The sequence below is a fragment of the Triticum aestivum genome, chromosome 4B (genome assembly GCF_018294505.1).
Source record: "Triticum aestivum cultivar Chinese Spring chromosome 4B, IWGSC CS RefSeq v2.1, whole genome shotgun sequence".
NCBI lineage: Eukaryota > Viridiplantae > Streptophyta > Magnoliopsida > Poales > Poaceae > Triticum > Triticum aestivum.
Window position 1 is genome coordinate 524,073,758 of NC_057804.1, and position 25,308 is coordinate 524,099,065.

The following is a 25,308-nucleotide window of genomic DNA, read 5'->3' on the forward strand; positions in this document are numbered from 1 at the left end:
CACTGGATGAGAGACTTCAACCATGCATTATCCTATGCATAGATACATGTGCTTTTTTTTTAGTTATAATGATTTACAAATGAACAAGAGAAAGTTAAAAGTATGCCTTCAAACTTCTACATCTAACCGACAAGTGCTAGGAGCTCTGGTAATGCATCAAGAAGAAGATAATTGATCCAATTTATAACGGATCAAAAACCATGACTGCCCCTTTTATGAGGAAAACAAGGCCCAAAACCCACACAAGCAAGGAGACCTCGTTGGCCACACGACCCTAGAGCACGATGGCAACCAACACATACTGTCAGCTACGGAGCCGCCACTTGGAGATCCCCCGCTCGATCGCAACGCTGCATGGCTCGGGGGCCTTGTAGCCCTTGCTACACGAGATGACCGCCCCCACAGGCCACGAACGTTGCAAAAATGCGGGACCGCCGCCGACAAACTCGCTATCCACGCAACACCAGCACCAGGTCGCCAGCACCCAGAACAGTTAACATGCATGTATGCAATCGAATCATTGACAGTGGTGCAATTTCAACTATTATTATGCACGGTACATACGCACCTCTTTTTTTGCGGGTCACGGTACATACACATCGGAAAAATGGGTGATCAGGTTCATGTGTGGAGGACACTAAATCAATCAATCAATCAATCAATCAAGAGTAGTTGGCAAATAATTCCATGCTAATGCAGAATACATACAACCTCTCACGTCCCCGTTACGAAGAGGTGTAAAGCATGCGTTTACATCACAAACAGCGCCGCAAAGATTTTACCGTCAAACGAACCTTGAGGCAGAACCATCAGGGGAGGCCGGGAGGGGAGGCACGGCGTGGTGCACGCACACTGCACACGGAGACGAGATGTGGATGAGGCTCGGAGCGTCGAGTCATGGGCGGAGAGGCGATGTGAGGTGACGGATGGATAACACGCGATCGTGGGAATCTGATTCAGCCCTGTGGCCTAGTCCAGAGAGACTTTTTATCCAATCCAATGATAGTGGCCACCGCGGTGTGCGTGTGCGCGTGCGTGCGTGCGGGTGTGGCTGGTAGCTTTTGGCTTTGGTCCCTCTCAGCCCCGATCGGCTATCTTGTTGCCGCATCCACCTAATTCCATTCCGTGGCGTGCCCCACCATGTTGATCTTGTACCGCGCGCAGCACACCTTCCATGGTTCCCCTTATCCCCCCTCCTATCACCTCTCACATATTCTCTCTCTCTCGTGGCCCGGCCCTCGACTGATGGTGACCACGACGACCTGCTTGCTAATCCAAAGCCAACTTGGTTATCCTAAGCACACCCCGACGAAATGTACAGACGGAGGTACCCGTGGCCATGCGAGTCAACTATGTGGCACTTTCCTCGAGTGGTCTGGGATCCTGCTACGTTCTTAGTAGTCTGTGTCCACACTGATCCTTCCTTAGGAGCCATGGCTGGCTCCATTTTACTTTATCCTCCGTTCCTCGCCAATACGCGGTTAGCCACCAACAGTGGCCATGGCAACGGCTGTAAGTAGAGATGGTAGGCCATAGCAGCACAAGTGGTTTGCTAAAGGAAAAAAAAAGGGCACACTTGTCGGTGGCTTAGAGATAGTAAATGTTAAGGGGAAAAGGTGAAACAGAAGGCGAGACACTATCCTGACACTAGGGCAGATAAACCCTTTCTAATGGAGAACTTGATGCTGCATTGCAAGTTGGCTCAAACCGGTCAAATAACAAGTTTTGCACACACGTGCATCTGAGATTTTACTTTTCTTTTCAGAATGTTTCAACAATACTCCCTCCGTTCCTAAATATTTGTTTTTTTAGAGATTTCAAATGGACTACCACATACGGATGTATAGACATATTTTAGAGTGTAGATTCACTCATTTTGCTCTGTATGTAGTCACTTGTTGAAATATGTAGAAAGACAAATATTTAGGAACGGAGGAAGTAGATATTAATCGGGTGCCCATGCAACTTTTTTACACTTTTAGCAACGTTGGTGAAAAAGAACAATGGATCAGGGTGATGGGAGTATGGCCTGGATAATATACACCTAGTAGTTTTAGTCTAGAACGAGTGTGCTATGTATTACCCAAAAAATATGAACGCCAACATTTGCTTGACATTACCGAGTTTGATTACTGGGATTTGCTGCAAACAATTTGATTTCTCTTCATCTGCCACACATAACAGCAGGCTGGTTTAATAGCACTAACCATAGTTCCATTGGTTCTTCCCTGAACCCAACATCATGCAAAAGGTGACACTGTAGATTTCATATCCAGTGTAAGCAGGACGAATAACCAAGTATTCCAAACATCTTTAGCAACTTGGGACTAGATTTTGCCCTGATACTGGAAGTGCAATTTATAGTCATGCACTAGGTTAGCAAGAGTGGTTCGGCATGGGCCCTCTGCAAAGCCAAACAAGGAAAGGGTTATCTTGGGTGTCAGATTAGTATTTATAGCAGTAAAGGTTATTCAATAAATATAACAGGCAGGATTTACAGACCACCCAGGTACGTGTGAAGCTGTTGAAAATCGCTTTCCTGGCAGATATCAATTAGGGAATACACCCCAGGTCGCAAGGCCTCGTCAATTTCCCTACCATGGACAAGGGTGAGAATGCTGAGACAAAAACATAAATAATCAAACAGAAGGTCTTCATTAAGGGAGAACATACCGTGTTATGCCTGTCTGAAATGGACCCAGTCCAGAAAACATGGAAATATAACCAGCAAGAAAGTGCATCGAGTGATGTTCCATGATGGTTTTTTGCTGACGCATCTGTATTATCCACACCAAAGGAGAATCAGTACATATGATTTGTTCACATAAGAACCATAAAACATGGATGGCTGGATGACATGACATTCATATATTCACGTTCCTGATTCTGTGAAAGCAAAATACAAAGTCTGTGTTGCAGCAAAAGGTTCTCTAAGGCCATCTACGATGCCAGGTGCTTAGAGAAGTGCTTCGAAAAATAAACCGCTTAAGCACTGGTGCTTATTTGTAGGGCGTCGGTGCTTATTTAGGAACCTCTGCTATAGAAATAACAACCAGTGCTTAAAAAAATGGTTTATTTTGTATAAGCACCTCCTAAAGCACTTTGCATTGTAGATGGCCTAATTATGAAGCTGCTTTTAAAAGGATATGCAGTTAAGACCAGTGCAAATGTGAACTACAACCAGCAAACAAAACGTACCAACCATCTGTCCAGGCATGGATTACTACTAAAGCAAGATATGTATCGTTTAAATCACAGAACAAAAGCATCACAAACCTCTTCATAGATCCTTCTGAAAAAGGAAGCACATTTTAGTGCCTCCTCCTTGTTCCAAGTGAAACATCCTGCCATGCTAACCATCTTGGAATCTGCAGACTCCAAGCAACTAAGTAGTATGTTTACCGAGTCTTCCAGGACAGCCACACATTGTCCAACCTCACTGGCCAGAGGAAAAAAAAAACAATATAAAGGCTTAGCTTAATAAAGAACATAAAAGCACAAAAAGAAAATAACCCAAATCTTTACCTTTGTTGGTGCCGAAGAACAGTGCATAACAATTTGCAACATGCAGCATACATGTCAACAGAAAATTGTCTGTCAAGTAAGTATTCTTTACTAGCTAGAGGTTGTCCTGCAATTTGCTCATGAATGTTTTCTGATGAACAGGATACACTCCGATCAGCAAGAAGATGTTTGAAGCCCTTGAAAAGCATCACAGGAAGATGCAGGCACTGGGACACATGACATGCATCGATTTGAAAAGTATGCCTCCCCGCAAATGATGTGATAACCTCAACACACATTAGAACAATCGCTCCAGCATCTGGATGCAAATCAGGGCAAAGAGGAGGTAGCTTCTCTATATAGAAAATTAGTGGACTTTCAAGGTGTAAAACAATGTTGAATAAAGCACCAACTAGGCTTAGGACAGTTCTCTGAAAAACGCGCTTATTTCCTGCAATATGAGTACAAAATCAGTCCAAATTACTTGCTCCTTGTAGTCTGAAATGATGCTTGCAAAAATATGAACTCCACACCTTTATATAGTACCCCCTCTGTATAGATATATAAGAGCGTTTACATCACTACTTTAATGATCTAAACACTCTTATATTTCTTCATAGAGGGAGTATAAGCTATTTTGAGAATAAGCAAGAGCTGCACGTTTTATAGTTTTACTGTTTTAGGGGCACATATCAGGGTTTCAAACTGTAACCTTTCACGCAACAACCAACATTTTCTACCACCACGCTACACAAGCCAACGCTTACAGTACTCATCATTAGGAACTATTCAGATCAAAAGATCCAGAGTAGAATCACAGATGTTCTGGTTATGATGTATTATCAAATCATTTATGGCTATTCATGGAAGCATTAACCAACTACCTGTTACCTAAAGAGAAACCAAAACATGGAAGTCTGGATCAGGCACTCCTCCAAGATAAAATTTTACATATTTATTTAAAATAGAACTTTATTACGTCCAGAACCACCTATGACTGATCAACATTCTTTTATCATTGAAGAACAATTTGATGCTTACTCTTCATATATTCAGTAGTGGACAGACCCAGTGCATAGAAGCTCCCACACAAGGTGGGGTCTGGGGAGGGTTCATATATTCAGTAGTGGACAGTCGAATATACATTAATGAGCAATGAAAATTTGAGACTAATGCTACTGTCAGGTACATTCAATCACTATTGTTAAAGGCAAGTAATCTAGTTCGAATGCATATCATGACATTACAGATTTAGTAGGTTACTGATTTATTTGGAGAAGCTAATTTAACATATACCAGAAGCAAGTAGACGGAAACACATTCCATTACATGAATAATAGGATTGCATTCCAGAGAATATCAGATAGAAAATTTTGGCTGCTAACCTGGCACAGATCCAAGAACAAGATAAAGGCAGTCAATTCCAGCAGCAACGTCAGAAGAAACTGTCCCACCATCAGATGTTCCAGTCTCCACTTCATATATTGAGTGGCTATATTGATTCACTCCGACCAAGGCTCTCTCAATGACTTGTAAAGTTGCACTTAGATGCATGTTTGATGCAACACTAACAAAATTTCTCATCGACAGTCTAAGTCTTGATATCAATGAATTTAACCTATTCTGCCTATCGATAATATTCTTCGTAACTACATAGCCAGATGTATTCTGTAACTGAAGTGTTTTTGTGCTTGATCCAATCTCATGGGTAGGTAGAGTCGCACTCTTTCCTTGAAGTAAAATGCATTTTCCAATAGCACTCACATGTGCATTTACTATCTGAGCATACAGTTCTTTTGACAAGTTGAGTTCAGGAAATGTTCCTAAAACTTCAAGATATCTTAATATTCCATCAATCCATACAAGAGAAAACATATCTGGCCAATCAGACATGTCTGCAATTTTCTGTAGGGCAATGCAAGCTGTCCCAACCATTGGATTTAGCGACAGGTGCTGGAAAGGATTGCATGCCTTCCTACAGACATCGCCTGAAAAGGATATGAGGCCCTTCAACTTAACAATAGCAGCAGATACACTGTAGAGCTCCCTCAAAGTAAATGCTACAAATGGACCTTCACCATTTAACAGATTTTCCAAAAGAGATCCTTTCATACCGGGTGGACCATCTGACTGTAATTTGTTATCCTTTAGCTGATGCATAGTCCATACATCCATGACTACTTCAATATTCAGAAAACCATTCTCACAATCCAGCTCTTGTGGCAGACGACCAGAGATCAAATCAACAGACCCAAAATCCTTGTTCTCCATAAACAAGACATGCAGACAGATATCTACAAAGCTCTCAAATTTACCAATAGATCTGCTGAAATTGGAGGCATAGTGAAGCATCAGTTTTCTTTCCTCTGAGCTTGCAGTTGGATAGTCTTTGATTGTGCTTTCAAATGCTGAAACAAGACCCCACAAGAATCCACCTATGCAAGACATGGTGCATAATAGTTTATCCCAGCACACATTGTCATAAGAGTTCTCTATTTTTATAACACACTTGCAATCCTTTGTGGTTACAGGTATGCCAGCTGTAGTCTTCTCTAACTGTTCAGCCATAGTTTTGACATGCTCCAAGGCTGAATTTTCTAGAGTATCAAATGCCTGACCATCATGTTTAGAAGTGTCGCTTTCACTAGCAGTATGCTTCAGGGAAGATCCAATTTGTTTCTTGGGACCCAGCAAGCAAAATTTCGAATTCATGTTCGCTAGTGTAGAAAATATTTCTGATGTCTTATCTACCAAGGAGAACAAGGTATTTTTCTTCTGATCAGTGTGCTCACCAAATATTTCGTGTGACAATCCAATAATCTCCTGGACAGATCTCAAAAGCCAAATCAGAGAATATGAGTTACCTAGAAGTTCGGAAAACGTGGAGTATTGCTTTGACTCTGGGTACTCTTTGCCAAATTTCGAAACAAGATTTTGCATTGCCCTTCGACAACATATAAACAGACGGATTAGCTCAATTGGATTACATGATTCATAATGGCGACTTAGCAATGTCAACAGCAGAAGTCTGAAAGGAAAGAAAGAATTTGTCAGCAAGCTAATCAGAGCACAGACTTGCAGATAAGAAATGAGCATGTTTGGTCTATATTCCCCGAAATTGCGGATAAACCAGATTACCCAAGAAGGCTGTAGCGTCAACTAGGTGGCACATTAGTTGACACACGTCATCATATGATAAGTTGATCTTAATTTATCAAATCCACAGAAAGATTAAACGTAGACTAGAAATAACCATTAAAATTAAAATGAAAAATTCTTAAGTTGTACAGATTAGCAACTACACTGACTAGTTTTTGTGCTGACATGAAAGTTAAATTATCAACATCACCAGGATCCATAAAAAACAATGGACCTTTTATCCTCACGAGATTTGGCATTCCCACACCTTCCTACCCTCCAATTAATCTCACAAGACTAAAAAACGAGGGAAAGCCGAGGAGATAAGTAGAATTAATGACCATAAAGTGGGAAAATATGCCTAGGGGCAAGTATTTGTGAACACCTTTTTAGATCAAAAGTTCAAACTGGGAGCATACAGAGATACTCTAGTGCAATGGCAGAAAGGATAGCCGTCATCATCCATATAAATAAATGGATAAAATGTAAAAAATTGTGCACTTGCCTTTCAAGATGGAGAATGTAAGTTATAAGTTGCAAGAATGACTTGGAGTTGGAATGAAATCCGGGAACTGTGCTACAAAAATTTAGTAAATTCTCACAGATCCGGTACTTATCTACACCGTGTGCATGTGTAGAATCAGGATATGTACGGACCAACTTCTCATTATTCAGTTTATTTAATATCTCCATCAAATCAGGCGAGATGTTCAATAAGGCATTATCTTCATCAGCTCCGGTGATAAAAGAAGATATTGATTTCTTGAGAGCACCACAAAAACATGATACCAAATTCTTTAATAGCACCTGTGAAATAGTACATTCGTTCCAAATTAGACCAAATAGGAAAGAACAAACGGAAGAAACTACTCAAACTTAAAACTGCAAAACAAACAGATCATTGTCATCAAAACAGAATTAATACTATCAGCATACACGGTAAATTCTTGAACAAAGTTTTCTTTGGATGGAAGGAGTAGGACAACGAAACCTTTTGGTCATAAATGATAGTATCACAAAGAAGCTCCACCGAAATAGTATGCAAGGTTATTTCTCTGCATGAATCCTGACAGACACTACTCTCCTCATCTCTGCATGACCTCTTTTGAACAAAAGAAAACTTTATCAGGTTCGAAAAGAAGTTCTTTAGGTCCTTCTTCGATGCATGAGAACTCCAAATATCAATGTTTTCACACAGAAGCCGCCAAGTTGCTATATGGAAAGAATCTTCATCTAAAGAGCATATACTCATATCCCAGGAAGAAATCCTGTCAGTTCCTCCTGAAGATAATGTTCTCACATAGTTCATCATAAAACTGGTTAGTCGAGCAGCCTCAAGACAGCAAGGATCCTTTAATAACTCAGTGTTTCCCCTATCCTCAGTATCAAACTGCTGTGTGCCGTCTTCAAGCAAAAAGTCAAATGCATTAATCTGCCTGTTAAGATCTTCGAGTCTTTGCAGAGCCATCAGATGAAGGGTGTAAAAAAGCGTAGTAAAGCCAGAATGGTTTCTTGGAAGGGACTGTGATAAAATTTCGGTGACTTCCCAAAGGGAGCCAGCACTTTCAACAATCCAAGCAAAGTAGCCTTCAGCGACAATATTGGATGTATTGGTCCATTCCTTTCCGCAACATACAATGAATGAATTCCCCACTAATTCTGTTGCTTCTATTGCTAAATTTGGAGGCATGAGGCCAACAGATTGCAGATACAGACTCCTACATGATGTATATATGCGAAAGAAGAAGGCAAAAAACCAAGACAAACTTGGAATCTTTTGCCAGTTGGCACATTGCTTGTTAGATAGGTTCTTTCCTACAACTGAAGAAATGAACTCACTTGGATTAATTGATTCATTTCTCATCAACTGACTCAAGTTGGGACGTATTGTGTTGACCAACCTTTCAACAGATTTTGCAACCAGTGTAGTATTTGAAGCGGTCACAGTTATTGAGTCAAGCACGCTTGTGTATAGTTCAGATAAGTACCTTCCAAAAAGTTCAGCTCTCTGATGAAAAACTGACTTCCTGGACATCAAGCGGGGCTCTCCCTGTGTTTCCAAATCTACAAACTCGTCGCAACTTTTCATCCATTTCAATGTTTGTGTAAGATCTACTGTCAGCTCCTCTATGCATCGACTAGACTGTCCTTCTGGCATTGAGTTAATTGAAGTACAGATAGCATCCCTCAATGTTTGGGAGCTCAGCAATGTTGCCAGTGATTCAAAACATTTATGTGAGGATAAAGAAGCCACAGAAAACGGTCCTGGTACTGCATCAGGACCAGCAACAGCTCTGAATGTTCTCACAGTATTGCACAGCGTACAAATGGCGTGCGCAACCTACAATTTGGAAAAGAGAGAGAAGCATCAGATTCAAAATAAAAATATATTCAGTACTACTCCGCCCCACAATATAAGACGTTTTTGCAAGCTATGTTAGCCTGCAAAAACATCTTATATTATGTGACGGAGGGAGTAGTTCATAAAATATACATCCCATTGCAGAAATATAACCATTGGCATAGGCAACAGAAGTACACAAAAGCAGAAAGTAAGAAGCATATAAAAAATAAAGAAAAAAGATAAACAATTGTTTTTTAGAGGGCATTGCTAAAAGTGATCGCTGAAAAAGAACATAACTGACCTGACGAAGCTCACTAAATGTACGAATCACTTGGGACGAAAGGCTTGAAATCTTTGAGGTTAGTAGTAAGCATGGTTTGATGTCCTTGGAAGATGCATTGATAGCAGACAAAGCAAAAATCATTGACCATAATTTTACAAGGTCACTCCCCATGACCTTGTATTCAATTTCTAGAAAATGACCAACTGCAACAACAATCTCCACAAACATTAAAGGCAGCATCTTCTTAACGTTTGTATCTTCTAAATGCAGAGCTGACACCCAGAAGTCGTACATTTTTTCAGCCATCAAGATTAAGACCCGGTAAATTTCTTGCAAGAACTGGAGATAAGATCCTTCCAATGTGTCCTCTGTAGGGACATAAATTTTCTCTTCAGTAACTGTTGCTAGCATCTCATTGATGGACTTCAGCATGCAATGAACTTCTACTAGCTTTGTGACTCCTAAATCAGAGAAGTCCTTTTGCGAATATGATTTGCATTCTAACACCAAAGGTTCCATAAATTGCATGAACACTTCAAAAATGGATTCTCCTTGTTGCTGGGGTTCTTCAGAACCCTCACTGGTTTTTTGTGGGCTTTTGAAGGATGTACCCCTTGGTGCTAAAGATGTTCTTTGATTTCTAGCCCTGGTAACAAACAATTGAAGCAAGTAACCGAACCCAGAAAGCAATACAGCCTTGCTTTCTGCTTTTATTCCTTTGAATCGCTCAAATAGATGCCTATGGTAGCTTCCTTTGACATCCTTGACAATACCTTTATTCAAATTCTTGAGTCCAAAATATCCACTAAGATGTTGTGGATGAAACAGTCCATTTGACAAAATTTCTTCAGCAATCTTCAACGTGGATCCTGGCTGCTTGTGCTTGATAGAATTTGCTTGTGAATTAAGTAAAACCAACAATTCCAACAGCGGATCAAGAATCTTGTCAAGAAAAGGACGGAAAATATTCTTAGGATTTGCATGGAATCTGAGAAAGCTTGAAAATTGCTCAAGCAGACAATTTCCAAGATTCTGAAGAATGGTACAACCCTTTTTCTCATTAGTTGAAACCTTCTGGATAAGATTAATAGCCTCGGTGACACAAGAGGTCCACAAATCCACGGGTGCGTTGAAGAAAGCTCTTGTGTTGGAGGAGAACAGAAAGGACACGCAGTCGAAAACTCGTTCGAAGAGCAAAAAGGATACATGGTCATCACATGAAGCGCCGATTTGAACTCTGCTCAAACCATCCTTTGCAATGCAACCAAGTGGTTGAAGTAGCTTCAGAGAAATTGAGACTGACGGCTTCTTTTCAATGCAAAATCTCAGAATTTCCCAGCATCTATAATCTAACACAGGATCAAAAGGCTCTGGAACTTTCTTAGACAGAATTGATTGCACCCAGTTTCCAATAAATGACACCATTCGCAATAGCTGGATATTGTCCACTCTATGGCCATGGCTTGAACTATTTGACTCGGCCTTTATAAAATTGAAGGCCAGTTCAACCTTTCTGCATGATTTAGCATACAAATGTTAGAAGTACAAACAGCAAGAGCATAGTAAGGTTCATCCAGGAATGATTCCCCAGCTAAGAAACACTGGACTATGTATTACAATATCCAAGTATCACCAAGCAGATGCTACTGGGAATCGGAGGTCATACAAAGATACTGTATAATCATAAGCATATTTTCGCCTCCATAGAACAATTAAACTAACGAAAATCTGACCTTAATTAATGCAACTGTTTTCATAGAGTAATTATTGTTGTTATTATCCTAAGTCAAAACTGATCCAACCAGTGCAGGTGTAAACTTCTAGCAACATCAGCTCCCTTTGAATCACATAACTACAACAAAAACTACATTCCGAATATACTAGCTGGCTGAATCAGACAAACCTCCTCATGTAGCTACCTAAAGCAGCGCATCCCCAAATCCACGTAGCCGCAGCCACGCTAGAAGCATGCGAATTACTACAGAAAAATTGCTTCGATCCTACTCGGAGATTGGCACGCAGGAGCGCTAAGCCGCATCGAGTCGCAAGCGGGGGGCGGGGGCAGCAAGGGGACGACCTTTGGAGGGAGAGCTCCTTGCTCTGGAGGGAGAGGACGAGGTCGAGGTTTTCTGCGAAGCGGGGCCGGGCGAGCGCGGGCTCGCTCGGGCCCTCCCCTGCGGGAGGCGGCGTCTGGCTCCGCGGGCGCTTCCTCGACGCGCCGCGGGGGCTGGGGGCGGCCGACTCCATGGCCATGGCCATGGGAGCGCGAAGGGGGGCGGAGGGAGGAAGGGAGGGAGGCTAGGGTTCTGGGTTTTGCGGGAGCGTTTTCGTTTTGGTACACCTGTGCCGCGGTTCGCCCATGGCGTCGAAGGCGTGCACGCATCTTGAAGCAGAAACTCAGAGAAACGCAGCAAAAAAATAATTGGAAAGTGGAAAAATATATCAGAGCCAGGTTTCGATCCTGAGACCTGTGGGTTATGGGCCCACCACGCTTCCGCTGGGCCACTCTGATTCTTGTTGCATTGATGCTGAAACTCACTTCCTTATACAAGGTCTGTACTTCTCCTGCCGTTTGCGCCAAGTCACACGAATCAGAGGAACATTGTTTGCTTGGAATTCAGCCGTGCATGTAAACCTCACCTATTTTGAGCTAAGCAGATACGCAGTTCCGCACCATAGTTTGAGACTTGAGTGCATGGTGCCGGTCGATGGTGATGACTGATGACAAGGGCTGTGGCGACCAACACGATGATGATGCATGCCGCTGCAAGTCTGCAACCGGCAAAACCCCTATGCTATGCACGAACTCTCGAACCACCACGGGATGAGAGCATGTAATGTGATCAATAGGATTAGCTTCCTCCTACTGACACTCCAAAAGTTTGTTCAAATTTATTGTTATTCTTGCTGTTGGTCCTGATTCTTGTCATGCTGTTACTGAAACTTATTCCGCCAAGTTTCTAGCTCCCGTTCTGCTCGATCGAGATGGTAATGCCATTTGTGCACTTATATCAGTCTAGAGCTTCACGTACTGCCTACTACGCTACTAAGCTCTTGAATCAAGTCTCTGCTGAACAGAGGTGATCCATGCCATAGTTTCAGTTTTAGTGCAAGGGTACCACCCGATTGCGATGGTCCAATAAGCTCTTGAATTTGGTTCGTTCTTCTTCCACAGCTCGATGTGTTGAAGATCCGACAGATGCCATACTAGGTTAATGAAAGTATGTCCAATTGCTGTACTAGTACCATTACTAAATTTATAAGTTCTCATGAAATCTGCACCAGTAAGACTTTTTTAATACTCAATTCATCCATCGCTCTATAGATTTCTATTGCTTAGAACATTTGAACTGCACATTTTTATCAACAGCTCATGATTTCTGAAAAACAGCACAAATTGTGCAGTATAACTCAGTAACAATTGACCATGTAAACAACATATGTCAGCACTGTAATGAATCTCTGAACACAACCTTACAGTTACACATCTCTGATTCTCTGAACATGTGCACAATGACACATAGAATTCAGAAAACCAGGGCAACACTATCAAGGTGCCAAGAATCTACTTCTACTTGATGGATCAGCACTAATGGCTCATCCAAGCACAATTACACCAAGAGAGTTTATGCTAGCATTTACATAGATGCCTCATCTAATACAGAGTTCCGTTACACTCGCTGCGCTGCGTTCCACATGGCTAGTGGAATTTTGAGTAGATTCTTCTCTGGCATCGCTGGCGGGATGAACTTGATCCTTGGTGCCTTCTTTTTCTGAAACGACAAAGCGTCGACCTTCGCAGCGGCGTCGGCGGCGGAACGGGGAGCAGCGAACCATGGGTGCTTCAGCGCGGCGGCTGCCGTCAATCGCTCGTCGGGGTTGCACCTGAGGAGCCCTTGCAACACCTGGAATCCTTCCACTGACAGCTTCTCTTCAGGGAACAAATCCCGCAGCCGGCTGTGCTTGTTGTGCCCCGCCTGTAGCAGCTGCGGCGCCTTCTTAGCCAGCGGCAGCGACGTGAAGCCTGGCCACGTCCTCTCGTCCGGCACCCCGAGCACTCGGAAGATGCTCCCCAGCTGCTTTACGTCATTCTTTGTCTCGTCTTCCTCCTCGTCTTCGGGGTCGTCCATGAACAGCGTCGTGCCGGTGAGCAGTTCGGCAAAGACGCAGCCGATGGACCACGTGTCCACTTGCGCGTCGTAGTCCTGCTTCCCCATGATCATCTCGGGCGCCATGTACGGCGCCGTGCCGACCTGGTTGTACGGCGGCCAGTCGGACATTGACATGGCCAGCCCGAGGTCACAGATCTTGAGGAGCTCCCCGTTCTTCCCGACGAGGATATTGGCTGGCTTGATGTCACGGTGGACAATGTGGCGGTCGTGCTCGTGCATCTTTTGTGCACCGGTCAGGAGCTTCCGCATGAAGTCGCGCACCGTGGATTCCGGGAGCGGCGGGTCGCCGCGCCTGTCCCACAATAAAGACTGGAGGCTCGACCCCTGGACGTACTCCATGACGAGGCCGGCGGTGTCGCCGGTGGCCGGGTCGCACACCATGCCCTCGAAGCCGACGATGCAGGGGTTTCCATCGCAGGCCTCGAGGAATCGTGCCTCCCGCTCAAGATCTTCGACGCGGGGGGGCTCCTCGGTGTCGTCCGGCGAGGAGAGGAACTTGACGGCCACATCCTTTTTGGTGACGCGGTGGCGCATCCTGTGGACGACGCCGAAGCCGCCCTCGCCTAGGCAGGCCACCTTCTCGTAGTCGTCGGTGCTCCCGATGGAGGCGCGGCTCCTCTTGCAGCACGTCGGCGATTGTTGATGTTGAGCCGCTGCGTGGCCGTGGCCGGCGTCGAGGACGGCAGCAGGTCGCTTGCGGGCAGCCATGGCGCTGGACGAACGAACTGCTTTGTTGGTGGAAAGGGCGGCGGCAGAGATCGATGATGGAGAAGGGGGAGGAAGGAACTTCCGTATGGATCCATACGCTGCGTTGGCTATTTGTTTCGACAGGCTGCCTCACCGAGTCGCCATGGAATTCAGTTGAGTCCGAGTTACGGTGGCTCACAGCTTCTTTGCCTTTCTGCCTGCGTTTTCGTTTGACCGACGGAAGATTCAGGTTCGTTCGTTTCCGAGTCGAATTCAGGTTCTTCATTTCCCTTCCCGCCTTCGTTCCGGATTCGGTTTCAATATATACTGACGAGACGATCCACACGGGAAGCTCGCCCCTTCCCGCCTCCAATCCATCGACCGTCTCCTCCATCTCGATCCCCTCTCCGCACCAACCAAGCCGTCGATCGAGCGCCGTCTGCAAGAGGTGTGATGCCGTCCTCGACACCGGCCACGCGATGACCAGAAACGACCGGCTGCCACGCTGCCGCAAGAGGAGGCGCGTCCGGATCCGGATCAGAAGCACCGAGGACTGCGAGGAGACGCGCGGCATCGGCAATGGCGGCTCCGCCACCTTCGCGATCAAGTTCCTCGGCTGCACCGAGGACCCCGCCGACGCCACTAGGAAGCTCCGGCGCGAGGCCGGATGACAGACCGGATGACAGGACTAACGGCTACAATTGTGAAACAAGCATCAGCGGAGCACGTAGCCGTGCCGGAAATCAAACCCAAGCAGTCTTCCTCTCGACTGTCGTTGATCTCCTTTTGTGAGCGTATTTTAGCCGTTCGTTCACCAGTCAATGTACCGCTTCGACAAGCTGTCGATTTCGTCAGTGCCACTGTCGAATTCTTCAGAAATGTTCAGGTTCAGATAGTTCAGGTACCGACAATTGCCTGTTCCTGAAGACGATCCTTGTCCATAGGATCATTTTGAGGGAACCAAGATCGGATTGTCTGATTGAAGAATTCTGGAAACGTGAACTTGATGAAGTTGGCATCTTCTTGGTGACATGTTTAACCATTGTACCAGCCACTATGTTAAGAATTAGGAGGACGAGGTACTGCTCGAATGTCAAGTACCAGGACTGGAGCAACCTTGCTTTGCCATGAGGATCAGGAACAGGAACAGCTAATGGACTGAAGTGTTTCTTTGACTGATGTGAAAAACCTAATGTATTTGTGTTGTGTTCAGAAGCTCAAGTTTGTATGCACCTGCACCAATTTTCTTCGGAACCAGAAATGGTCAATAGAATTTAGTAGCCACTAGCCAGTTTGATTCCTACACGGATGTCAAAAGCTGTCATGGTTGCAATTTTTAAGTAAACCATATGTCTCACTTCATAGTTGATGTCATTTCTCTTTTTATTTGCATACTTTTTCATTCTGGCTTGAGCTTTTTTTTTCATACTTTATAGAGAGAGGGGAGGGGGTATATAAAAAACCCAAACCACCATCGATGTTACTCCGTCCTGTCCTTTTTAGTCTGCATATAAGTTTCGTCCGAAGTCAAAATATCTCTATTTTGACCAAACTTATAGAAAAAAATATCAACATTCACAACGTCAAATCAATGTAGTATCACTCACTGTTTTGGGGTCTCGGAGTAATTTCCACGATTGACGAACCCCGGGGTGCGTTTACGTGTCGTTATTCAACACTCACGGTTTTTTTCGATTCTGACCAGTTTCGTGGACTATTACCCATCATTTTTGGGTCCCAAAGCGATTTCCATGATTGTCGAACCGCAAGATGTGCTTACGTGTTGGTTGTCAAGACTCGCAGTTTGGGCCGATTCTGACCCCTTTCTTGGACTATTACTCAGTTTTGTGGTCCACGATTGACGAACCCCGGGGTGCGTTTACGTGTCGGTCATCAACACTCATAATTTGGTTCAATTCTGGTCTGTTTCGTGGACTATTACTCATCGTTTTGGGGTCCCAGAGCGATTTCCACGATTAACGATCCCTAGGGTGCGTTTACGTGTCCGTCGTCAACACTAACAGTTTTGGCCAATTCTGACCCGCTTCATGGACTATTACTCACCGTTTTAGGGTCCCAAAGCGATTTGCATAGTTGTTGAACCCCAAGGTGCGCTTAGGTGTCGGTCATCAACACTCTCAGTTTTTGCCAATTCTGGCCCGCTTCATGGACAATTACTCACTGTTTTGGAGTCCCGGAGTGATTTCCACGATTGACGAACCTCGGGGTGCGTTTACATGTCGGTCATCAACACTCGCGATTTTGTCGATTCTGACCCGTTTCGTGGACTATTACTCACGTTCTCGGGGTCCCAAAGCGATTTCCATGGTTGTCGAACCCCAAGGTGTGCTTACGTGTTGGTCGTCAAGACTCGCAGTTTGGGCCGATTCTCGCCCGTTTCTTGGACTATTACTCAGTTTTTGTGGTCCAGAAGTGATTTCCACGATTGACGAACCCCGGGGTGCGTTTACGTGTCGGTCATCAACACTCACAATTTGGGCCAATTCTGGTCTGTTTCGTGGACTATTACTCACCGTTTCGGGGTCCCAAAGTGTTTTCCACGATTGACGATCCCTAGAGTGCGTTTACGTGTCCGTCGTCAACACTCACAGTTTTGGCCAATTCTGACCCGCTTCGTGGACTATTACTCACCGTTTTGGGGTCCCGAAGCGATTTCCATAGTTGTTGAACCCCAAGGTGCGCTTACGTGTTGGTCATCAACACTCTCAATTTTGGCCGATTCTGGCCCTCTTCATGAACTATTACTCACTGTTTTGGGGTCCCGGAGTGATTTCCACGATTGACAAACCCCGGGGTGCGTTTACGTGTCGGTCATCAACACTGACGGTTTTTGTCGATTCTCACCTGTTTCGTGGACTATTACTCACCGTTTTGGGGTCCCAAAGCGATTTCTATGGTTGTTGAACCCCAAAGTGTTCTTACGTGTTGGTCGTCAAGACTCGCAGTTTGGGCCGATTCTCGCCCGTTTCTTGGACTATTACTCAGTTCTGTGGTCCCAGAGTGATTTCCACGATTGATGAACCCCGGGGTGCGTTTACGTGTCGGTCATCAACACTCACAATATGGACCAATTCTGGTCTGTTTTGTGGACTATTACTCACCGTTTTGGGGTCCCAGAGCGATTTCCACGATTGACGATCCCTAGGGTGCGCTTACGTGTCCGTAGACAACACTCACAGTTTTGGTCAATTCTGACCCGCTTCGTGGACTATTACTCACCGTTTCGGGGTCCCGAAGCGATTTCCAAAGTTGTTAAACCCCAAAGTGCGCTTACGTGTCGGTCATCAACACTCTCAGTTTTGGCGAATTCTGACCGTTTCGTGGACTGTTACTCACTGTTTTGGGGTCCCGGAGTGATTTCCACGATTGATGAACCCCGGAGTGCGTTTACGAGTCGGTCATCAACACTCACTGTTTTGGGGTCCCAAAGTGATTTCCATGGTTGTCGAACCCCAATGTGTGTTTACGTGTTGGTCGTCAAGACTTGCAGTTTGGGCCGATTCTGGCTCGTTTCTTGGACCATTACTCAGTTTTGTGGTCCCGAAGTGATTTCCACCATTGACGAACCACGGCGTGCGTTTACGTGTCGGTTATAAACACTCACAATTTGGGCCAATTCTGGCCTGTTTCATGGACTATTACTCACCGTTTTGCGGTCCCAGAGCGATTTCCACGATTGACGATCCTTAGGGTGCGTTTACGTGTCCGTCGTCAACACTCGCAGTTTTGGCCAATTCTGACCCGCTCCATGGACTATTCCTCACCGTTTCGGGGTCCCGAAGCGATTTCCATAGTTGTTGAACCCCAAGGTGCGCTAACGTGTCGGTCATCAACACTCCAGTTTTGGCCAATACTGGCCCGTTTCATGGACTATCACTCACTCTTTTGGGGTCCTGGAGTGATGTCCACGATTGACCAACCCCGGGGTGCTTTTACGTGTCGGTCAGCAACACTCCCGGTTTTTGTCAATTCTAACCCATTTCGTGGACTATTACTCACCGTTTTGGGGGTCCCACAGCGATTTTCATGGTTGTCGAACCCCAAGGTGTGCTTACGTGTTGGTCGTCAAGACTCGCAGTTTGGGCCGATTCTGGCCCGTTTCTTGGACTATTACTCAGTTTTGTGGTCCCGAAGTGATTTCCATGATTGACGAACCCCGGGTTGCGTTTACGTGTCGGTCATCAACACTCACAATTTGGGCCAATTCTGGTATGTTTCGTGGACTATTACTCACCATTTTGGAGTCCAAGAGCGATTTCCACGATTGACGATCCCTAGGGTGCGTTTACGTGTCCGTCATCAACACTCACAGTTTTGGCCAATTCTGACCCGCTTCGTGGACTTATTACTCACTATTTTGGGGTCCCGAAGCTATTTTGAACCCCAAGGTGGGCTTATATGTTGGTCATCAACACTCTCGGTTTTCGCCGATTATGGCCCGTTTAGTGGACTATTACTCACTGTTTTGGGGTCCCGGAGTGATTTCCACGATTGACGAACCCCGTGGTGCGTTTACGTGTCAGTCATCAACACGCAGTTTTGTAAATTCTGACTCAATTCGTGGACTATTACTCACCGTTCTGGGGGTCGCAACGCGATTTCCATGGTTGTCGAACCCCAAGGTGTGCTTACTGTTGGTCGTCAAGACTCGCAGTTTGGGCCAATTCTCACCCGTTTCATGGACTATTACTCAGTTTTTGTGGTCCCGAAGTGATTTCCACGATTGATGAACCCCGGGGTGCGTTTACGTGCCGGTCATCAACACTCACAATTTGGGCCAATTCTGGTCTGTTTCGTGGACTATTACTCACGTTTCAGGGTCCCAGAGCGTTTTCCACGATTGACGATCCCTAGGGTGTGTTTACGTGTCCGTCGTCAACACTCACAGTTTTGGCCAATTCTGACCCTCTTCGTGGACTATTACTCACCATTTTGGGGTCCCGAAGCGATTTCCATAGTTGTTGAACCCCAAGGTGCGCTTATGTGTTGGTCTTCAACACTCTCAATTTTGGCCGATTCTGGCCCGCTTCATGGACAATTACTCACTGTTTTAGGGTCCCGGAGTGATTTCCACGATTGATAAACCACCGTGCGCGTTTACGTGTCGGTCATCAACACTGACGATTTTTGTCGATTCTGACCCATTTCGTGGACTATTACTCACCGTTTTGGGGTCCCAAAGCGATTTCCATGGTTGTCGAACCCCAAGGTGTGCTTACATGTTGGTCGTCAAGACTCGTAGTTAGGGCCGATTCTCGCCCGTTTCTTGGACTATTACTCAGTTCTGTGCTCCCGAAGTGATTTTCACGATTGATGAACCCCGGGTTGCGTTTACGTGTCGGTCATCAATACTCACCGTTTTGGGGTCCTAGATTGATTTCCACGATTGACGATCCCTAGGGTGCGTTTACGTGTTCGTAGACAACACTCACAATTGTGGCCAATTCTGACCCGGTTCGTGGACTATTACTCACCGTTTCGGGGTCCTGAAGCGATTTCCATAGTTGTTAAACCCTAAAGTGCGCTTACGTGTCGGTCATCAACACTCTCAGTTTTGGCCGATTCTGGCCGTTTCGTGGCCTGTTACTCCCTGTTTTGGGGACCCAGAGTGATTTCCACGATTGATGAACCCCGGAGTGCGTTTACGAGTCGGTCATCAACACTCACGGTTTTGTCGATTCTGACCCGTTTCGTGGACTGTTACTCACCGGTTTGGCGTCCCAAAGCGATTTCCATGGTTGTCGAACCCCAATATGTGTTTACGTGTTGGTCGTCAAGACTCGCAGCTTGGGCCGATTCTGGCTCGTTTCTTGGACTATTACTCAGTTTTGTGATCCCGAAGTGATTTCCACCATTGACGAACCCCGGCGTGCGTTTACGTGTCGGTTATAAACACTCACAATTTGGGCCAATTCTGGCCTGTTTCATGGACTATTACTCATCGTTTTGTGGTCCCAGAGCGATTTCCACGATTGACGATCCCTAGGGTGCGTTTACGTGTCCGTCGTTAACACTCGTAGTTTTGGCCAATTCTGTCCTGCTCCGTGGACTATTACTCACCATTTTTGGGTCCTGAAGTGATTTCCATAGTTGTTGAACCCCAATGTTCGCTTACGTGTCGGTCATCAACACTCCAGTTTTGGCCAATTCTAGCCCGTTTCATGGACTATTACTCACTGTTTTGGGGTCCTGAAGTGATGTCCACGATTGACGAACCCCGGGGTGCGCTTATATGTCAGTCAGCAACACTCCCGGTTTTGTCAATTTTGACCCGTTTCGTGGACTATTACTCACCGTTTTGGGGATCCCACAGCGATTTTCATGGTTGTCAAACCCCAAGGTGTGCTTACGTGTTGGTCGTCAAGACTCACAGTTTGGGCCGATTGTGGCCCGTTTCTTGGACTATTATTCAGTTTTGTGGTCCCGAAGTGATTTACATGATTGACGAACCCCGGGGTGCGTTTACGTGTCGGTCATCAACACTCACAATTTGGGCCAATTCTGGTCCGTTTCATGGACTATTACTCACCGTTTTCGGGCCCTAGAGCGATTTCCACGATTGACGATCCCTAGGGTACGTTTACATGTCCGTCGTAAACACTCACAGTTTTGGCCAATTCTGACCCGCTTCGTGGACAATTACTCACCGTTTTGGGGTCCCGAAGCGATTTCCATAGTTATTGAACCCCAAGGTGCGCTTACGTGTCGGTCATCAACACTATTAGTTTTGGCCCATTCTGGCCCGTTTCGTGGACTATTACTCACTGTTTTGAGGATTCCGGAGTGATTTCCACGATTGATGAACCCAGGGGTGCGTTTACATGTTGGTCATCAACACTCGCGGTTTTGTCGATTTTGACCCGTTTCATGGACTATTAATCACTGTTTTGGGGTCCCAAAACGATTTCCATGGTTGTCGAACCCCAAGGTGTGCCTACGTGTTGGTCGTCAAGGCTCGCAGTTTGTGTCGATTCTGGCCCGTTTCTTGGACTATTACTCAGTTTTGTGGTCCCGAAGTGATTTCCATGATTGACGAACCCCGGGGTGCGTTTACGTGTCGGTCATCAACACTCACAATTTGGGCCAATTCTGGTCCGTTTCATGGACTATTACTCACCGTTTTCGGGTCCTAGAGCGATTTCCACGATTGACGATCCCTAGGGTACGTTTATGTATCCGTCGTAAACACTCACAGTTTTGGCCAATTCTGACCCGCTACGTGGACAATTACTCACCGTTTTGGGGTCCCGAAGCGATTTCTATAGTTATTGAACCCCAAGGTGCGCTTACGTGTCGGTCATCAACACTATTAGTTTTGGCCGATTCTGGCCCGTTTCGTGGACTATTACTCACTGTTTTTGGGATTCCGGAGTGATTTCCACAATTGACGAACCCCGGGGTGCGTTTACGTGTTGGTCATCAACACTCGCGGTTTTGTCAATTCTGACCCGTTTCGTGGACTATTAATCACCGTTTTGGGGTCCCAAAACGATTTCCATGGTTGTCGAACCCCAAGGTGTGCCTACGTGTTGGACGTCAAGACTCGCAGTTTGGGCCGATTCTCGCCCGTTTCTTGGACTATTACTCAGTTTTGTGGTCCCGAAGTGATTTCCATGATTGACGAACCCCGGGGTACGTTTATGTGTCGGTCATCAACACTCACAATTTGGGCCAATTCTGGTCTGTTTCGTGGACTATTACTCACCACTTTGGAGTCCCAAAGCGATTTCCACGATTGACGATCCCTAGGGTGCGTTGACGTGTCCGTCGTCAACACTCACAGTTTTGGCCAATTCTGACCCGCTTCGTGGACTTATTACTCACTGTTTTGGGGTCCCGAAGCGATTTTGAACCCCATGATGGGCTTATGTGTTGGTCTTCAACACTCTCGATTTTGGCCGATTATGACCCGTTTAGTGGAGTATTACTCACTGTTTTGGGGTCCCGGAGTGATTTCCACGATTGACGAACCCCGGGGTGCGTTTACGTGTCAGTCATCAATACTCACAGTTTTTTTCGATTCTGACCAGTTTCGTGGACTATTACCAACCTTTTTGGGGTCCCAAAGCAATTTCCATGGTTGTCGAACCGCAAGGCGTCCTTACGTGTTGGTCGTCAAGACTCGCAGTTTGGGCCGATTCTGGCCCCTTTCTTGGACTATTACTCAGTTTTGTGGTCCCGTAGTGATTTCCACGATTGACGAACCCCGGGGTGCGTTTACGTGTCGGTCATCAACACTCATAATTTGGTTCAATTCTGGTCTGTTTCGTGGACTATTACTCATTGTTTTGGGGTCCCAGAGCGATTACCACGATTGACGATCCCTAGGGTGCGTTTACGTGTCCGTCGTCAACACTCATAGTTTTGGCCAATTCTGACCCGCTTCGTGGACTATTACTCAGCGTTTAAGGGTCCCGAAGCGATTTGCATAGTTGTTGAACCCCAAGGTGCGCTTACGTGTCGGTCATCAACACTCTCAGTTTCGGACAATTACTCACTATTTTGGGGTCCCGGAGTGATTTCCACGATTGACGAACCTCGGGGTGCGTTTACATGTCGGTCATCAACACTCGCGGTTTTGTCGATTCTGACCCGTTTCGTGGACTATTACTCACCGTTCGGGGGGTCCCAAAGCGATTTCCATGGTTGTCGAACCCCAAGGTGTGCTTACGTGTTGGTCGTCAAGACTCGCAGTTTGGGCCTATTCTCGCCCGTTTCTTGGACTATTACTCAGTTCTGTGCTCCCGAAGTGATTTCCAAGATTGATGAACCCCGGGTGTCGTTTACGTGTCGGTCATCAACACTCACAATTTGGACCAATTCTGGTCTGTTTCATGGACTATTACTCACCGTTTTGGGGTCCTAGAGCGATTTCCACGATTGACGATCCCTAGGGAGCGTTTACGTGACCGTAGACAACACTCACAGTTTTGGCCAATTCTGACCCACTTAGTGGACTATTACTCACCGTTTTGGGGTCCCCAAGCGATTTCCATAGTTGTTAAACCCCAAAGGCGCTTACGTGTCAGTCATCAACACTCTCAGTTTTGGCTGATTCTGGCTGTTTCGTGGACTGTTACTCACTGTTTTGGGGACCCGGAGTGATTTCCAAGATTGATGAACCCCGAAGTGCATTTACGAGTTGGTCATCAACACTCATGGTTTTGTCGATTCTGGCCCGTTTCTTGGACTATTACTCACCGTTTTGGGGTCCCAAAGCGATTTCCATTGTTGTCGAACCCCAATGTGTGTTTACGTGTTGGTCGTCAAGACTCGCAGTTTGGGCCGATTCTGGCTCGTTTCTAGGACTATTACTCAGTTTTGTGGTGCCGAAGTGATTTCCACCATTGACGAACCCCAGCGTGCGTTTACGTGTCGGTTATAAACTGTCACATCCCTAGCTTCTGGCATTGCTCTAGGCTAGCTTCATGTGTGCATCATGTCTATATTTTTGAAACTTGAATTGAGGAATATTGGAAGCCTCAAAACCCTAAATAAAAGAGGGGCAAAAACCCTAGAAATCTCATTCATTGCTCCAAAAGGCTCTTCTTAAATGTTTGATAATTTTTGGTAAGGGTTCTGGTCCCAACCAAAATATTGAACATTTTTAAGGATTTTATTTTTGGGACTTTGAATTTAAATCATTAGCTATTTGAATTTGAATTATATTCATATAATTAGAATATAATTTCAAATACCCCTGAAATATTTTATGAGCTTTTGGAAAAGTCCATCTAGCCAAATAAAATTATTCAGAGGAGTTTTTGGCATTGTTTGAATTTGTTTAAAATTCAAAACAGTGGCAAAACAAAATTAAATAAAATAAAACAGAACTGAAATAGAAATAAAAGACAGAGAAGGACTTACCTGGTGCCACCCGTGCAGCCCACCAGCCGGCCCAGTTCCCCAGCCGGCCCAGCCCGCCACCGCTACTCCCCTGTCGTCTTCCTCCTCGCCAGAAGGACGCGGACACCGCGACGCCGCCGTGCGCGCCACCTCCACCCCGCTCTGGCCACCTCCTGCTTCCTCCCCGAGCCCTCTGGTGACGCCACGCACTTCCCCTCGCCCCCTGCACCTCCCTTCTCTTCCCCTGAACCCCGTTTCCTCCTCTGCCTCCCTCCCTGCACGCGCCGAGCGGAGCCCGTCGCCACCAACGCCGTTCGCCGCTGCCACCATCCCCCTCTCACCTCCCCGATGCTTCCCAGAGCTCCGCAGTGCCTCCCTCGACCTCCTCGACGTCTCACGCGACCAGAAGGGCCCCGAGCAGCCGCCATCGACATCATCCCCAAGCTTCGGCCCCGGCGCCGTTCTCCGTCGAATTCGGCCACTCCGGCGCGCCCCCGAGCCCACTGACCCTCCCTACAGCTCCGCGGTGAGCCTCTGTGCAGAACCCCTCTCTCTCCCCTCGTTTTTGCGAGCCCTAGGCCATAGTTCCGTCGAGACCGAGACCTCACCGGCGCCGGACTTGTCGCCGTCGTCGTTTTGGTTCGCCTCCGTCCAAACCGAGCATGCAGTCGTACTCAGAGCGCTCCCAGGAGCCCGTAGCGCCCACCAACCCCTCCTCCCATGCACCATAGCGCCGGTCCCGCGAACCCCCGAACTCCGGCCGCCGCCGAAGTCGACGCTGCGCTCGACTCAGGCCCCGTCTCACCCTCTCGATGCTACAAATGGATGCGCGCAAGTGCTAGCAAGCTAATGCCGCCACCAGCTCGTCCTCTTGTGCACCATAGCGCTAAGCCGCCCGAAACCGTAGCTCCGGCAGCCGCCAAAGAGCTCGCCGCCGGCAGCTCCGGCCACCCCAGCTCCTCCCACTTGCACTACCAGACGCGCGCGAGTCTGGGCTTCGCGTGGGTGGTCTCCGCCGCCCGAATGGTCGCCGGAGCGGCGATCCCGAGCCCCTCCGCCGTGTTTGCTATCGCCGGCGGCTAAACGCCGGCGCATTAGCCCAGTCGACCAGGGGGTTTGACCTCCCCTGGGTCAATGACATGTGGGCCCGACCCTGGCTAATTCTAGTTTAGGATTAATTTAAAGTTAATCAATTCTGTTAATTAATCGTGACACTGACAGCAGGGCCCCACCTACTAATTAAGTATAGATTAGTTTCTGTTTAGTTTTAAACTAATCCAGTGGCCCCACCCGTCAGTTTTGACCCTGCTGAC

At 46.4% G+C, this 25,308-nt stretch overlaps 2 protein-coding genes across 2 annotated transcripts; both read right to left on the reverse strand.

Moving 5' to 3' along the window:
- Positions 1-1,945: 1,945 nt before the first annotated feature.
- On the reverse strand, positions 1,946-11,621 carry LOC123093071 (uncharacterized). The gene is made up of 10 exons (XM_044514958.1): positions 11,347-11,621; positions 9,288-10,782; positions 7,634-8,983; positions 7,148-7,449; positions 4,890-6,532; positions 3,526-3,955; positions 3,277-3,439; positions 2,674-2,777; positions 2,503-2,594; positions 1,946-2,404 (listed from the first exon to the last, which is right to left on the reverse strand). Exons 1-10 carry the CDS (start codon positions 11,526-11,528, stop codon positions 2,328-2,330), a joined length of 5,838 nt encoding a protein of 1,945 aa, XP_044370893.1. The 5' UTR covers positions 11,529-11,621; the 3' UTR covers positions 1,946-2,327.
- Positions 11,622-12,813: 1,192 nt separating this feature from the next.
- Positions 12,814-14,243, reverse strand: LOC123095106 (putative cyclin-dependent kinase F-2). The gene has a single exon (XM_044516930.1). It carries the CDS (start codon positions 14,147-14,149, stop codon positions 12,941-12,943), a length of 1,209 nt encoding a protein of 402 aa, XP_044372865.1. The 5' UTR covers positions 14,150-14,243; the 3' UTR covers positions 12,814-12,940.
- Positions 14,244-25,308: the final 11,065 nt, after the last annotated feature.